This window comes from Diadema antillarum, unplaced genomic scaffold, assembly GCF_040938485.1.
Source record: "Diadema antillarum isolate AM-2024a unplaced genomic scaffold, OU_Dant_1.0 seq00001371_RagTag, whole genome shotgun sequence".
In the NCBI taxonomy this organism is placed as follows: Eukaryota; Metazoa; Echinodermata; class Echinoidea; order Diadematoida; family Diadematidae; genus Diadema; species Diadema antillarum.
Window position 1 is genome coordinate 159,232 of NW_027272132.1, and position 17,965 is coordinate 177,196.

Sequence of the window (17,965 nt, forward strand, 5' to 3'; positions counted from 1 at the left end):
AAATCCGAGAGGTGTGTAGTAAACCTCTGAAAAAATTTCTGCAAGTGGCAGTCAGATTATCTACACTAGTAAATTGTTGCTATGTTGGGCATGCCTTGGATGAGAACAGTCCATGAAATGTAAGAAAAAAATACTGTTGTGGAAAAAAAAAATGTTATCCTATCCATATGATAAATGCTGTATCTTTCTTTGCATTTTCATAAGGTTGTCATTCACATGATGTTCATAATTTTGCAAGCTTTTGTTTTTATACAATTGGTAGTTGTTGTACTTGGCAGAGAAATTTTTTACGTTTTTGAAACGGTTAGGTATGTTGTAGATGTACAATACATTTCAGTTAGTTGCAGCCCTTCCATTATTTTCATGTGACAGGATTGAAGTGTAGCTTGCTTGGGACAAGCAGATGCAAACGTGTTTTTTGGCTGTTGGATCAAGTTAAAGGCACTCTCTTTTGTGACATATTCCCACACCAACACAGATAAGCCATGCCTGAGTGCTGGTGTCTAGGAGAAGGGGGTGAAAGCATGGAAATATGTGAAAGATTGCTTCTCAAGCACTTGTACATCGCATTGAAGGCGCAAAAAAAAAAAAAAAAAGTCTGAGCAATGATTTGAAAACTTGCTTGTTTTTCTCTGATACTTAAGCAGATTTCCCCAGGGATATTATGCAAAGCCATCAGCAAGAACGAGCATATCGCAAAGAATAAGGCAAAATACCAAGGGTGCAATTTTGGAATTTGTACGTACGTGGTATATAACCCAATCAGCTTCCTTGTGTGTTATACACTACCAATCTATATAAATGCATATCTCCGTCTAGGCATATGTTGCACCCTGTGCCTACTGCAATGTGTCCCACATTGTGTATTGGAAGCGTTTGTGAACACTGAAAGTTTGATCATATGTGATTCAAGTCATTTTAAAGGGTGTGTACAGTTCTGGTTGAGGTGAGGATTTAGCTTTTAATGTTTTGCGAGATAATTAGAAACCACTCTATGAGGTGTCAAAGAGCATGCAATTCTAAGGGGTGTCAAAAGTTTATTTGATGAAAATCAGTTTTGAAATGGCTGAGATATCCAAAAACAAGGTGAAACAAAGAGATCCTAATAAGAGGTGTGGCCTGTCGCCTTTTATTATTATCACTTTTTTGGATATCTCAGCCATTTGAAAACCAATTTTCATCAAATAAACATTGAATCCTTCTTAAAATTACATGCTCTTTCATATTTCATAAGAGGTTTCTCATTATCTCACTTCAGAATGTTCAAAACATGAATCCCCACCTCAACCAGTACTGTACAGTCCCTTTAAGGCTCTCCTTCTACACTTCTCTTATATGCCTCAAGTGAGTTACTTCTGGAAGGAAGTATAGCTGACAATGAAGTAACTAAATGCAAGATAGCTATCTTTGCAACATGAGATCTATTTAGGATTCAGCTGTGCTATTTGTAGAGGAAACTCGATAATTCATAGCAAAATATGAACTTCTTTTTGAAGCAACATTGGCTCAATCACCTATCAGTAAAAGTGCTTTATTTTTAGTGGGGAAAAAAATGTAGAAAGGAGAATACTCCCCTCAAAAAAAAGAAAAAAAGAAAGACGTCCCTGCATGTGCAAATTTTCTGGGGCCCGAAGAAAGTTCTCAGGGTAAAAGCCTTTATAGTTTAGGTCATGCTATCCACGTTACACTATTCCAGGGCCAAGTGCAAAATCTTGTCTTTATCATTTCCCTTTTAGATGACATGCATACACCCTCCCCCCCCCAAAAAAAAAAAAAAAAAAAAAAAAATGAAACAAATCCAAACAAAACAAAATGAAACTTATATGTGTGTGTTTTAGTGTCTTTCACAAAATGAATATAATCATAGACTGGGAACTTCTGAATTTGTTGGCACTAAAGAAGGGAAAAGCCAAAGTGTTGTAGCTTTAAATTCTCTATTGTGATGCATAGGAGAAACCAGGCCAACAATAGGAAGTTGCCAATTTAAGCATTGAAAAAGAACAGCTGTCTGACAGTACAGTCTTGGATTTGTAGTAAACAGATATTTCCAGTTGCTTGATGTTTTTGCTCAGTGAAAATCGATGAATTCTGTATGTAACCTTTCCATGCCCCGTGAATGTGTGAGTTTGTAACTGTATCAGCGAATGAGGATTTTCAGGGGTGAATCATTATCCCTCATTAGTTATGGATGCCATTTGAAATCGACACCCACATGAAAATTTGCCACTAATTCCGGGCTCTTTCGCCCCGTACTCTCCGGTACGTGGTGCCCCTTTTCCATTCCCGTGCTGTGGCAGTTTGCACGCACACATGCTTGCCACAGGAGTCATGTGTTTGGCGAGCTTTTCCCAATCCCAGCTATAGTATAAGATTCCTTCGGTTGATGAGACGAGCACGCCACCCCCTCACTGCGAGCCCACCTCACGCTAATTCTCACAGCTTAGTCATATCAAACCCCCCTTATCTGTTACGAATCAAACAGACTGTGCCGTTTTTGTTCTTCACATGCTCTATTCCATGCCATGCTGTTGTTGTTCTCTCCACCGCCCCCCTCTCATCCCTTGACGTCTTTCTCTTTCCTGGGCCTTGCTGTCGAATGTCAAAAGATTCTCGACGTCCTTTAAACTTGTGTGTTTCGCGTCATGAGCAGCTGCGCAGTTCATGTGTCTTGCTGCGACGTATGGTTTTTCTGAAGGAAGTGCCGTCTTTGCTGTCTTAAGCCGCACATTCGACGTGGAAGAGTATCCGGGGAAGTCTTTTGTGGAGAGACAAAATTTCCAGTGGAGATTATAGAGCTTGATACAGCGATGACAGGGCTGCCCAAGTCTTAGCTCTCAACCATCCCTCCTTTTCCCTCTCTCTCTCTCTCTGGATCCTACAGCCGAGCCAACGACGAGTTTCTAAATGGCGGAAGAACTCTCAGGAATGTGCCCCCAGGATTTGGATTTCATTAATTGGATTATTGCACACCAGGGAATTAAAAGAAGGAAGCCGACTTCTTATTTTTTTTCTCTCTCTCTCTTTGAATTGAACTAAAGAATCTGAGAAAAGACTTGCATTTTCTGTTAAGTCTTTCTGGGCTTGGGAGAATTACTGCAGCATTGGACCTGGTATTCAGAGAGTTAAGCTCAAAATGGGCAACTGCTACAGGAAAGTGCAGCCCGCTGATGACGAGGTGTGTCTGCAAGATTTCTTTTCCTTCCATATCTTGAGGAGTAGGTGCTTGCAATGTGACACTTGTTTCAAAATTGCTGGTGATGAATGTGCAGAATGGATTCTTGGGTTATCCTTCTATTTGGATGTCATTAATGATTTGATGACATTGTGATTTGTGTTGCATCTCGTAAGAGTTGATAAAATTATGTAACTTAATGCTTATGTGATGCATGGAGCAATCCAGTGTACATTCGACAGGAGTTGTAACTTCCACATGGCAAGGGTGTGGTGCCGGTAAAACAGTTCTACCTTCAATGATTATTTTCAAAAAATGCATTATGTTTTGCTCATATTACAAGTTGACTTTTTCCTTTGTATTTTCTTTATATTTATCTAACTTTCTTTTTTTTTTGTCGTACTAAACTGGGATAATGTTGGCACTTTGCCACTGCTTTTTTTTCTTCAAGTCACAATTTTTAGCATGCAGTAATGATTATTGAGGGTAGAGCTGTACAGGTTTGCTCTGTTGTCACATATCGATGTACACATACATTGATGTTGAGAATGATTGTAAATTCATATGTGTGAATGTTTTGTACAGTTGATAAAGAGAATATACATGGTAAAATGGCTTAATGTGTTCTTGTATAATGAAGCACTAAAAGTGTTTAATAGCAATGTCTTTATAATGTGTCTCAATGGGAGGTGAGCGTCCATCCTGTGCTGTGAATGTAGACGGATCAAATTTAAGCCTCAAGGCATGCAATCATGTGCTCTATTAATTAATTCCTCTTTCCGGGGGTAATTTTATCTGCTTTTCACTTCGCACACCTCAAATACGAGGATAAAAAAAATGGATTCCCCACTTCTGCAGTTGTACCCCATACAAGGCTAGTAGCCCTCCTGTACTGGTGATTGTACAATTGTGTGAATTACTAGCCTAAGGGTAGTAGCCCTCTCCGCCGGTGATTGTAAAGTGTGCTATGTAGAGATTAATTCCATTTCAACTAAAGAGAAAAAATATTTATTTATCAAACATATTCATGGTTGTTTAAATAACATTATTGGATTTAAGCCACACTTAACCCATTGAGGAGGAGTCCTGAGTATACTTCAAGTGTCTATGGGAAATGCGTGTTGTAGCAAAATTAGCCAGTCTTCAATGGGTTAAAGGAAAATCCTATGGACATCTGTCCAGTGATTACGATAGCACACCTCAAGATTCTGTGACCATTTGTTGCAATACGAGCGCATCTTTGAATGGTTTCCAGGACAAAAACTCAGCGTTGAAATTTGCATCATGTTTTGTCTTGTTGTTTATCCCCATCTGCAGGTTCAGCGAGAGTTCACAGAGCAATGCGAAGAGTTGACAGAGGTCAAACTCATCTCCATGTTTGCTGAGTCCAAGGGAACCGGCAAGGAAAGACCAGGTATGGATGAGATGATGATGGTGGTGATGATGGTGATGATGATATTGATGATGGTGATGATGATGATGATGATGATGGTGATGATGGTGATGATGATGATGATGATGATGATGATATTGATGTTTGTGATGGTGATGATGGTGATGATGGTGATGATGATGATGATGATGATGATGGTGATGATGATGATGATGATGACGATGGTGATGATGATGATGATGATGATGAAGATGTCGATGATGATATTGATGTTTGTGATGATGATGATGATGGTGATGATGGTGATGATGATGATGGTGATGATGGTGATGATGATGATGGTGATGATGGTGATGATGATGATGATGATGACGATGGTGACGATGGTGATGATGGTGATGATGATGATGATGAAGATGTTGATTATGATGATGATGGTGATGATGATGATGATGGTGATGACGATGGTGATGATGATGGTGGTGATGATGATGATGATGACAATTAAGATGATCATCATGATTATGACTGAAGTTGAAGACAACGATGATGATGATAGCCATACTGATGAAGGTAATATGAATTGTGATAGAGATGATGATAATTATAATGATTATGGTAGAGATAGTAAACAAGATGATATGCTATAGAAGAATATACTGATGGATAACCCTCAGATAGTGATCATATGATGATGATGACCATTACAATGATGAAAATGATGTTGACTTGCAATGATATTCAGTGGTCAAGACAATGATGATTGGTGGCTGCTGATGATAGAAGCCTTAATAGTGGCATTTACTGGAAGATTAAATCTGACAAGTCCCGAGAACACTTGGGTAGGTGTCTATGGGAAATTCATGTTATAGCAAAATCAGTCCGTCCTCAACGAGTTAAGAAAGATGTTGATGAGGGTGGTAATGATGTCGATGATGATGAAATTAATTGTTGCTCAGCTTGTATCTTAAGAAAGGTGAAGATGGTATTTCTCTCTCTGGACAATTCCAGTTCATTTTGATTTTACAGCTGTATCTTGTTTTGAAGTGTGCTTTCTCCATTCTTTCTTGTGGCAAATTTGGCATAGCTGTCAAATACCTGGCAGCATCTTTGATTCAAAGACAGAGGTACTTCAAACTTGTCATGTGACTTGTAATAGCAGCTTGTTCGCATCTCATTCACTTTCCTGTAGATAATGTTGGCACTACAATGTAATTGCTTTCATTCATTGATCACTTGGCAAAACATGATGTAGACTCTTGTCAAATAAGTATCAAATTGACACGGCCCCCTCTTTTTCTCTTCCCTGCCAGTCGTGCTGGAGTTTGAGGAGTGCGACGTGTCCAACATCCCGATGCCAAACCCAGACACGGCCAAGACGAAGAAGAAAAAGCCGAAGAAGGGCAAGAAACCGAAGAAGGACAAAGATGGGGACTCATCAGGGTAAGAAGAACTTCAGATTGTCAGTTGACTAAAGGGGGTATCTCACTGAGTGATGAATGTTTGCGAACGTAGCGAATTTTAGCAAATGTAAGGTTTCGTCAGGGTTTGTAAATGGTTACAATTAAGTTCATTAACAGTTGCAATCAAATTTGCAAACAGTTTTCATTGTTGTAAACAGTTTTTCATGTTGTAAAGAAATTTTGAACATACGACAACGTGTGACAATGAAAACTGTTTGTGAATTTGATTGCAACTGTTTACGAACCCTGACGAGACTTACAATTTGCTAAAATTTGCTACATTCGCTAAATATTTGCCGCTCAGTGAGATACCCCCTTAGGGGAGGAACTCATTGACTCTACTATTGAATCCAGTGACTCCTTTGACTGCCTGCTTATGTATTCCATATATTCTATGCCACAAGCTGGCCTCTTGGGGGCTCTGGAAGTACATTGTACCATATGTCCAAAAAAAAAAAAATTACAATGGGACCCTCCGCAATGATATCTTTAAAAATACTGAATCAATCTAAATACAAATTCAGGGTATGAAACTATAACTCATTGCCCACATCTTACAGAAAACCCCGTTCGATTTGCTTCAGTGGTCAAAGAGAAATGAGGAATTTTGTAGAGGATGTCAGGAATCTCTTCCCTCCAAGTTCTGTCTATTGTATGCACACACAAGAGCATCGAAGTGCTAAACTTAGAAGAATCAGACTCATGACATGCTTTACAACAATCCACATTTCTCTGTGACCGCTTAACCAAATCGAATGGGGATTTCTGCAAAATAGAGCTAAAATGTTATATTTTAAGACCCTGATGTGGCATTTAGACAATTTAATCATATTGGGTGTCATCAATGCGAAAAATCTGATTGTGATTTTTTTGGGGACATACTGTATGATGCCCAAACCTGGACAAGTCATTGAAGAATGTGTAACAATCCTAGGGAGGGCAATATATTTCAAATGTTTGACACCAGAACATCTAATCCAGCAAATGTTGTGATTTATCAGTACGATATGATTTGAACAAGCTCTAATTTGATGCTCTAATTAGATGCAGATTGTATTACAAACAAGTAATGTGAATTGATATGTGCACATAATATGGGGCAGGTTTTTTTCCATGATATATTTAGGTACCTGAACCTGTCCCCCTCAATTTGCAAATCCCATTTTATCTGTGGAAGCTCACAGGAATGATCAAATGTGCATTCATAAAGGGATATAGTATGCATTTTAAGAAGGAGATAATTAAGTACCTTGTATGATTTCATGGATAGGATGTTGTTATATGATACCATGTAGTTTTAGAGCGAAGCATAAAATATTCAAACGTGATATGAGTGGTTATTAATATTTCTCTGTCTCCTTCGTATGTACTTTTCTGTACGTTTCCTGGTTCGTTTTCATGGAAACACAGTGTTAAACGATACAAATGACCTATGTATATCATAATAAAGCTGGTTCTGCATCCATTTCTGTTTTGTTTTGACAAAACTTTTTTTTTATACCCATTAAACCTGAAAGATGACAACCAAGATAAATCTTGAAGCTGACACATCCTTGGTCATTATCATTTCTTTGCTGCTTGTTCCTCTTTTTCAAAAAATATATAAATAAAACAGAACAGACATAAAAATAATGTTGATTTTTGTGCAAGTTTTTTTCTTGCAATGGTGCTCATATTTTCTTTCCTCTCTCTCTCTCCTTTGGGATTTTGTTCTCATTTACTGCAGGAATTCACCGGATATGGTAAGAAGAGCTAATCTCGCCTCGTTACCTAACACTGAGCCAACCTAGGCCCTCCCAGCTGTCCTGTACCATTGTGCCCTGCACTTTGTCTTTCCATCACCCTTCACGTTTTAAGGAAGCAATTAATTTCCACCTTTAAAGGAAAAACAACAACGAAAACACGGGAAGAGAGAAAGAAAGGGGTCTGTAGCTTGATGTACGTTCTCTCTCTTTCTGAGAGATGGCCAAAACTCCTGTTTCGACTGGAGGATTAGCAAAGAAACTTTCTGGCTTTTGTAGTGGCATTATCCTCCCTTAGTCCCACCTGTGCTTGTAACTCATTCTGGTCAAAGCCAGAAGAAAACAGCCCTATATCAAATATGTTGGAAAAGAAGGTAAAATAGTTGGGGGGGGGGGGGAGGGATACAATATTTACTCCTATATAATTAATTCCAGATGAAATGGACATTGTGTTGATAATGTTATGATTTGTGTGTATGTGTGTGTGTGTGTGTGCATTGAGAAACTCATTCTATGCAACAATTATACAGACATGATAATGTGAGTGTGTATATTGTTTGCAACAAGTGCAAGTAATGGATGCAACATTTGTATACAGAGTGTCAGCGGAAGCATTGTTTTATCCCACAGTCACTGGAAAAAAAATTGTCAAAACATGAACATGAATGGGTCATTCATGAGGCGTTGTTTTGCGGTGTTGTTAGAACACAGCCAAACAGGGATTAATGTATCAGACATGACATGCTCAATGTATCCTTGCCCCACCTCCACTATTCAAAGAGTGTGTTTGGTGCTGTTCACACTGTCACTAACCCCGACCCTGAACCGTAAATGTGTGTGTAAGTGTTCAATGTCAAGGGTGCCATGGTTCAATCTAACATCCTCAAACGCCTACCCTCTGATTTCTCGTCAATCGCCCACAAACGCAATCCCCGTCTCCGTAGCAACAGAGTAGCAACTCGTCGGAGCGCTCGGGCAGCGTCGGAAACGCCTCGCTGGGATCTTTCAAAGATTCCGTAGCCTCGGTGAGATCTCCGATTTCTCTCCTTCGATGGTTCATCTATCACATCTGTTCTCTTTCTTTCTATTTCCCTCAAGCCAGGTGATATTCGTTCTCACTTTCTTCCTGCGTGTTTCTTGTGGATGGTATGGAGTTGGCTAACCATTGTCGCTCTTTTTTTTTCGCAAGTTGGGTTCTAGCAAGACCTCGTGTGTCCATACTAGATGCAATTGCCATCTTCATTGTGTTCAGGTATTTGGTGCACACAGAGTCTAAAAGCAGCAAAGAATGCGTTCACTGTACATATTATATCTGTCACTCTCCTTTTTCTTTTTCTCTCCCTTTGTGTCTGTTTATCTATCTGTCTGTCTGTCTGTCTGTCTGTCTGTCTGTTACCTCTTTGTTTGTTATTTTATTGATATATCAAGCTTTATATCTTTATTGGTCTATTTATCTTACTATCTGTATATGTATCTATCCTTCAGTCTTTTGATTTGTCTGTCTGTATCTATTTGTCCATCTATCTATCTGTCTATTGATCTATCTATCTATTTATCTATCCATATATCTAGATCTATTCCAATTAATCGTGTCAAACTTTAAAATTCATTTAACCCTCACTGCCAGATTTGATTCACACACAACTCAGTCCACTATTTGAAGATATCTGTGAGTACTAATGTGATTATGGATGTATGTCTGCACACATTCTCACATTGCACATTTTGCCTCATGGAAGTTTGAATCATACCTGTTATGATGTTGGGGACACAAGAAAAATGGAACAGAATGTGCTCTTTGTGGTTTGTGCGGCCACAATGTTGTTTTTAGGAACAACACTACAGGAAACAACAGAGGCAGGAAAACATTTTTAGGAAATGGGCCATTATGTTCATCAAAAACAGTAGGAGATGGCATTTGTTTGACCTGTGATGATGAGATAGGCTTCTCTCTCTGTCTCTCTGCCTGTCTGTTAGTCTGTCTTTCTGTTAGTTTCTTTATCTCTTTCACTGTCTTATAGGTTGTCTCACCATATTCTGTGTTCCTTTTTTCTCTTTCAATTCAATTCAATTCATTTCAATTCAATTCAATTCAATTCAATTCAATTCAATTCAATTCAATTCAATTCCAGTGAATTCAATTCAATTCAATTCAATTCAGTTACTAAATTAATTCCATACTTTAAGTCTGTCTGTTCATCTGTATCTTTGTCCCATGCTGTCTGTCTCTTAGTTTTTCTGTGTGATTCTTCTTTCTTTTTCTTTCAGTTGTTGGTCTGTCTGTCTGTCTGTCTGTCTCTTTAGCCCTCTCTTTCTATCTTTTAGTCTCTACCTAACTGTTTCTCTCTGTCTCTGCTTATTTCTCTTTCTGTATATTTGTCTATCTGCCTGTGTCTCTCTTTCAGTCTTGTATAATTGTCTGTTTGATAATTGTCCGTTTGTCTCTGTCTCACCATCCCTTTCTTATCTTTTCCAGTATCTATCTCTCTCTCATAATTATCTGTGTGTCTGTCTCTTTCGCTGTCCCTCTCTTTCTTTCTCCCATTCAGTTGTCTGTCTATCTATCTGTCTGTCTAACTGTCTATCTGTCTGTCTATCTGTCTATCTATCCATACCTTTCTTTCTGTCTTTCAATCTATATCTCTCTCTTTCTCTCTGTCTACTTCTCTTTTAATCTGTCTGTGTGTCTTGGTTAATCTTTCTTGCAGCTGTTTGTGGACAAAGCTGGCTGTCAGCTGCTGTTCTGTGCCCTGGATATCAGTTCTTTTGGTTACTTCTATGCAATGCTATGTTTACATCTGTGGTCGCCCACTATGTGCTTGTAAATTTGAATTCTGTCCACAAAGTCATAACTAATCATGGGGCATTCATATATTCATACCATAATGTTTGCTCATGGTAAGCACCACTTTTGTGCATAATTATCATGTCATATGTGTTTCTGTTTCAAAGCAGAACATTTTCCACCAAACACGTAACTGCTCAGTATGTGGCACAGAGTCAGATAGTGGGTAAAAGACCCAAAACAAGTTCTCACAGTATTCCCCCGAGTGACAATAATATCCCCCCCCCCCTGCTTTTTGGGTGTAGCAGTGTAAGTCCAACAGGAAGGCCATGGTAACACAAAAGGGATTAGAGGGATTAGCTAATCTCGATTCATTGACGATTATTTTCCAGACATCTGCACCAGTCAGTGAGAAAAGCACTTTTTTTTAGCAGGTGAGCTAATCAGTGAAAGATAAAAAGCACAGTAAGGCTTGAAAGAATCTTTGTTTGAGCAGGTTTCGATACCATCTACAGCCTTCCATCGTAGGCCTGGGGGGTGTTTCATCAACAACTTGAATCACCATAGTAACAGTCAGTGACCAGAGCATCTCAGCCAGTCAAAACCAAGGATTTTGCTGAAATTGGTCAGCGCTGACAGTTGTCGGTGCTGACAAGCGTTGATGAAAAACCCCCCTGATACTGTGATGTCTGCTGACAAATCGTCACATGATTTTTTTTCCGCATGCGGTGTCACGCAGCCACACCCTTCCTCTGATCATGTTCCTCGAGTCATTGTCGACAAGGGGGAAACAAAGTTCTTCTAATCCCATGACTCTTCGAAGGTTGAACCACTTTCTTACCTACCTTTCCTCCTAATCGTGGAAGAGAAAAATGAATGATAAGACACATAAATGATGAAGTAGATACCTACATGAATAGATATATAAATAAGTAGATAGGTAGATTAATGTAAAGATTTATACATGAATTGATAAATGAGTATTCATAATGAATGAATATCCGTAATGAATGCATATTCATAATTAATGAATGGCTGATAGATTATGTATTGAAGTAAATAGTTACATTGATTAATAGTAGATTAATACGGAATTTATAAAGAGGAATGCTCATGTATGAATAATTCATAGATGAACGAGATAAGTAAATAAAGCAATATTGAGTAGATTAAAAAGAGATAAAATTGATGTATAAATAGAAACTCCTTGTTGATATAGAAGGAGTCAAATCATGGCTTTGAGCTCCCTCCACATTTGCCCATGAGGAATGAAGTATTTCAGAAAGGAAACCTCAACCATAAGCAGGAAACTGTTCTGAAGTGGAATCAGTGGAATCAAAGCAGCAAGTCACCCAAAGCTGGGCCAGAAACGGGACTGGTACGATTAACCCATTCCCTCTAAGCTTTTTGAAATCCCCATAGGCTTTGCACAGTACAGCACCAGGCCCATGCAGGTAAAGGGTTTAACACTATTACGAGTGTTGAAAAGCCAGTAAAGTCAGTTTGAACTTTGTGTCCCCGTATAACCTCAAAATAGCCATTCAGGTCATGTGATAGTGATGCTAACTGCCCCTTGGCAATATGCACAAAACTTGCTGAAATATGACTTATTAGCTGTATATGTGCCATATATTTCATGAGGTTTTTATTTTCATGAATTTTGCGAGTCGGGCGCAAATAGCAAATTTCACAACTTGCAAAAGAATTCATTCTGAACCCAACATAAATGCAATGTGCATGTGTACATTTCTCTCTCTGTTGCTGTACTCTGCGATCACAAAATTAACCACTCGCAAAATTGTTGGGAAGACTCGATTTGCAACAAACTAGACTCTCTGAATATACGGTGTATACATTATTGTTTTTTTATAATTGTGCAAAAGGAATCAAGTTCCCCCCTCTCTCTATATATATATCTTTGTATCGAAGATCAAACAATGATGGAAAATTTTTGTGATAGATTTGCCATGAATTTATGAAGAAAGGGGATCCGTGGAGGGAATATTGAAGTGAAAGGGGAGCGTGGCACCTGCTTTGCCACAGTCACCCCCAAACAAGATGGCATTTATCAGATGGCAGGGAATAGAGTAGTGCTGTAGAAGTTTTCACAGTTGTGGTATGCTAGAAGTGCTACTGTCAGAAGACTTTCCCAGTCATGCTAGAGGCTGCTTCCAAGAAAGATACGCCAAAGATTTCGGTCATTTTCACTTTTCACCAAGTGTTGTGGTGTGAGGGGCCACTCTCCTTGTGTCCATGAATTTGACCAGCTGGACATTCCCGTCTGATACAGTGCATGACATGGATGTTCTTTTTGTGTGAAAAGTTGAAATGGATTCAATCCTGATATGATATTACCATCCCTGTTATGTGGCCATGCAATGTTGTGAGTGAGTGAGCCTGCATATTGGCACCTGATGCAAAAGTTGAGAGGGTGTAGTACTGGATTGAATGTGATGTGGACATTGGAGACCCTTTTGTAATGTGTTGGTGCACTCTTACCTGATACATTCTTACATTTCCTCTTGTCATGATCGCATACTGCCAGCTGTGTTGCTTCTTTTTATTTCTTTTTTTTAATAGATTTCTTCAGACTGCATTTACACTTTTTGTGCTGACGTCACGAAGTCTGATTTCTTTCATCGCAGACATTCACTGCATACAGCTGTACTTCATTCTGTTTAGTTCATTGAGTTCCATTCATAACCTATGTCGTTCTCCACATGAATTTTCGGTGTTTTTTTTTCCTTTTCTCTCTCCTGTTTTTTTCATCGCTTTCCATCGCTCCTCTCGCTCATCTCAACTCAATGGGTGGTGGCTCCTCCATTTTCCCATTTTTTGACTATTTAAAATGTTTCACAAAAAAAACAAAAACAACCCACACATAACTTGTGGCAAATAAAACCAATACTATGCCAGAAAGTGGCAAACAACTCTAAACCAACAACAAGCACTGTTGCCACTGCCACCAACAACACCTCCACCACAACCGCCACAACCACCACTGCTGCCGCCACTACTACCACCACTCCCACTTCTCTCGCCCCACCCGTGACCACACCCACCAGCTCGGCAGCAGGGCAGCCCCCCGAGGCCCCCTCCTCCAGCCCCAGCGTCTACTCCATGGGGTCGTTTCGGGACCTCTCGGTGGTGAGTCTGTCTGTACGTCTTGAATCGGTCGTCCCCCTCTTGAGGCATGTCGGATTCCCTGCACCAGACCCCTTCCTCCCCCCCCCCCACACCCACCCCCCCCCCCCACTCCCTCTCTCCATACATGGACCACCTGTAGAGGACCACCCCACCACCCACGACCACCGTTATCCTGTTCTGCATCCACGTTGATTTCTTCTGCCTCCATGATTTGCATCATTTGCATGTATCGTTGTTGTGTGCTTTACCCAGCCTTACCCCTTAAATATGTGTTAGGGCAATTAGCTTGATTTGCCAAGCTTTTTCATCCGCACTCAATAATCCCTCCAAAACTTGACCTTATTGGAAAGATAGCAAGCTTCACTTTATGTGAGGCAACATGCCTTAGTCTACCTAGGAAGCCATGGTGACATAATAAAGATTAGGGGGATCAGGTAATCTCTATTAGGGGGATTAGGTAATCTCTATTCATTGACTATTAATATCCAGATATTCGTGCCAATCGGCAAAGGAAGCTATCCCATGGCAAAGAAAGCTCAGTAACAGTTAATAGATGGGTCTATGGTTGGTAGGAGAACAGCAGAAAGATTAGAAGAGTATCTTTTAATGTGATTGTGACCTTTTTCCATTTCATTGCTTTGCGAAATCAAACAGAAAAACCAAATAGAATGCGCCGATTGTATAATGACATTAACCTGCAACTATCTGAAAACTCTCCCTTCTCCTCTTTCTTTTATTAACCCATCGAGGACGAGCTGATATTGCTTTTATGAATTTCCTGTAGACACCTGCTGAATAAACTCGAGACGAGCCTTCAGTGGGTTTAACTTGGTTTTTCATTAGTTGATTAATCCTCCACTGCAGTGGTATGGTGCAAGACAAAATTGTTTTGTTTTGGATAAACTCATTTTGAAAATTAAGTTCAAATGATAATTTTTTTAAATCAAATTCCTTCATCAAACTATACTGTATCCTATCAAAGTTGAATTCCCAAATTTTCATGGTTTGAACATGTAACTTTTGAGTAAGATTCAAGCTGTTGACTTAAAATATAAATTGATCTGTAAAAATACTAAACAAAAAATGGGTATCTGCATCTTTTGAGCTTCTTTTATATACTCTGTAAAACACAATCAAGATATAAAAGTAAAAATATTCACTCATCACACTTCAAGGAAATCCTTCAAATGGCAACATATGATACAGTATTCAGATTCAAATTGGCAACATGTAATTTAAATTGCCCCATATTTTTTTTCTCCTCATATCAAAATCATTCAAATGTTGTGATACAAAGAAAATTATAGAATTTTACAAGTTGCCCATTTAATGTACAAGATGGTCATAATTTTGTCTTGTAATCATTTTAGTCTTGATTAAAGTTATTTGAAAGTGGGATCTTTTTACTTATCTCAATTTTGTGTTCTCCCCGATTCTTGCTCTCTGTTTGTCTGCCATTTTGTTCTTCCGTGTTGCACCAGCCTCCCTCTGTTGTCTGCTTTCATACAGTGCATGTCGCCCTCTAGTGGTCATTCTCACACAGTGCATGTCGCCCTTTGTGCCTGAATGCCCACAGCATATGTGTTATCGTCTTTGTGCTTGCTAATTTTGTGAAGTATTCTTTGCTTTGCCTTTGATTTGATTTGCTCGCATCACTGACTTGCTTGCCCTCCCCCGACAGCAGACCTATATACATGTAGATGTGAACCATGATAAGGTTGACTTGTGTCCAGTTGCTAAAGATATGATGTGCTTTTATACATGGCCAATGGAAATATTGTTCATAGTGGAAGTCTCGGGTAAAAAAATCCGCCACGGGAGACGTTACCCAGGAGTTGAAGAGTTGAAATTTGACTGAGAGCAATCCCAAATGGGTCAGTAACAAGCATGGTGCCCTCATGAGGGCTGTGTGAAATTGTCTCATGTCACATGACCAAAACAGTTTGTGTGACATTCTGTGCTGCATATGCTCCATGAGGGATAATGGCCAGAAATATATTCACACATTTATGCATATTTCTGGACTTTACATGATTTTTTTTTAATAGATTTTTTTTTTTAATAGGTTTTTTTTTTTTTTTTTTTTTTAAGGTGTTTCCACACTGGAGGAGGTATAGGAAATAGAATATAAAGGAGATGTTTAGCAGTCATAGAAAAAAAAATGCTCCCATGAGAAAAATGTAAGATTAATGACGTTTTGCTACTATTGTAATACACGTGAGAAGTATAGTGTAAGCATGCCACAATGACATGACCCCAGCAGCTAGTTTAACCCATTGCATCTGTGCATCTGCTCAGGCCTTCACAAAGTCTATAGGGATTTCCTGATCTCTTAGAGTAAGGAATGGGTTAAGAGGTACTCTAGACATCATGAAATCTGACCTACGGTCACATCAGATGTTACAACATTCCTTGTACAGGCTGGTATGCGCCTTAGTTTCAAATTCTCAATTATGCTACCAGACTGCCTTCATTCAAAATGAGTCCCTCTATTGGGTAGACCTTCCTTTTAAATACTCTTAAATGACAGCAGTGTGAGCACTGTCAAGTAATAGCTCCCTCTAGAGTCTTCTAGATGACAAGGCTGTGTACAAAGTTCTGCATTCCATAAGCACTGCAGTACTCTTGGTGGTACATGCTTGGTATTGTTAAATGAGGCTACACTGCATGGGTGTCAAACAAATGATGCTGTTTTAGGACCAGTTGATGTATATTTTGCATGCCACCTCTGTCTATATAAGGCAGGCACTCATGTATCAAAAATGATAGTATTTAAGTTCACTCAATGAAATATTCTTCCTTTGATGCAGAAAATGGATACAGAACTTTTTACCTGAACATTTCCCAAGGATGTTTTCATTTCTCGCTCGATGGAATGATCAGAATCATTCAAATTCATTAAATTCTTTCATCGATCAGAGGTTGTTTGTTTTTTTCCATAGTTGCTCACTAAAAACCTGGGAATGTGTATGGTCTGTGCAGTACATGTGTGTGAAGAATGTGATAGACTCTCCTAGCGCTTACAGTATTCATTTGAATGTGACATGTAGAGAGCATCAGTATAGAAATTATTATTATGATTTTTGTTAGAGCTGCTGTTGCCCTGCATTTGTGCAGCTTGGACGATGCTAGCCTAGAGCCACAAAGTAGAAAGAAGCTTAAAAGTGAGAGTCCTTTCCCACGCTCCAGTTGATACCGAAAGATAGGGTGGAAATCATGGTGGAAGTTTCATGGAAATCGAGCAGGAAAGTAACAGAATATTGCAATTTTGTATGTGATTTCACAGAGCAGTGATGGTGGTGGGACCTGTGTGCACATAGGATGTGGTGAGGCTGGTATGTCTTCATACATCCTCCGTTGGTTTGACCACAAAGTATTGGATGGTTTTCCTTATTCCGGAAATGAAATATGTTTTTTTTTTAATACAAACCTTCAGAACCATGAATCTTATTTTGTTTTCATTTTAACAAACTGCTCTTTTCATTTTTGAATTAATGAAACTTTGTAATAACAAGCCTTACTTCATCTTCAGATTGATAAACCTTCAGAATAATGAACATCATTTCATTTTCGGTATAACAAACCTTCAAAAATAACAAACCTAATTTCATTTCGGATTAACAAACCTTCCGAAAAATGAGCTATAACCAAAGTATTAACCCCCAAAGCAAGCAAATAAACAAAGAAACAAGCTGTTTTAGTCTGTCATGCAGCAATCGCTAATAACCCTTCCTCTCCAAAAGTCACCACTGCTGCACTGTAACAACACAGAATCACTTTGATTTAAGAGAATCAACTGTTTTTTTCCCCCTCATTTTGGTTTAACTCTTTCTGTGTCATGAAATCTTTTGACAATGTGTATTAAAGAACTATGGGGTGTTCTGTACTAGTAAGTCGGCACTTTCGAAGGATACTATTTGTGAAAATTTGTGTACATTTTAGTGTGAATATGAGGCCCTTTACATTGCCACCTTATCGAAATCATGTGGTTGCAACTGACTGTCACTGTTATGTAAAAACTTCCAAATTCTGTGACATAGCTGGTGTCCGATTCCATTGAAACCTCTACCATGTCGTTTGTTTAATTCTGCTCAATTTCTGGAAGTCAATTTGGACGTGGAATGGAGTTGCACTTTTGTTTCCATGGATATCATTAACAAAAACAAAAAAAAAATGCATTGCATACTAGTCATTGTTTGGCATTTCTTCCACTGGTTGACTGATTCTTTCCTCTTCATTTCCTTCCCTTTTTACTCTGCTCCA

General features: G+C 38.9%; 1 protein-coding gene across 12 annotated transcripts in view; it reads left to right on the forward strand.

Annotated features, from left to right (window-relative positions):
• Window positions 1-17,965, forward strand: part of LOC139708761 (F-BAR domain only protein 2-like) — a 155,712-nt gene that overhangs the window by 85,818 nt on the left and 51,929 nt on the right. For 11 of the 12 annotated variants that reach the window (XM_071620696.1, XM_071620701.1, XM_071620702.1 and 8 more), the window contains exons 9-12: window positions 4,490-4,586; window positions 5,879-6,008; window positions 7,755-7,770; window positions 8,715-8,795. In XM_071620696.1, the coding sequence (XP_071476797.1) occupies window positions 4,490-4,586; window positions 5,879-6,008; window positions 7,755-7,770; window positions 8,715-8,795 (324 nt within the window). The remainder of the gene's footprint in view (window positions 1-4,489; window positions 4,587-5,878; window positions 6,009-7,754; window positions 7,771-8,714; window positions 8,796-17,965) is intronic. The other variant, XM_071620705.1, reaches the window with a different exon arrangement.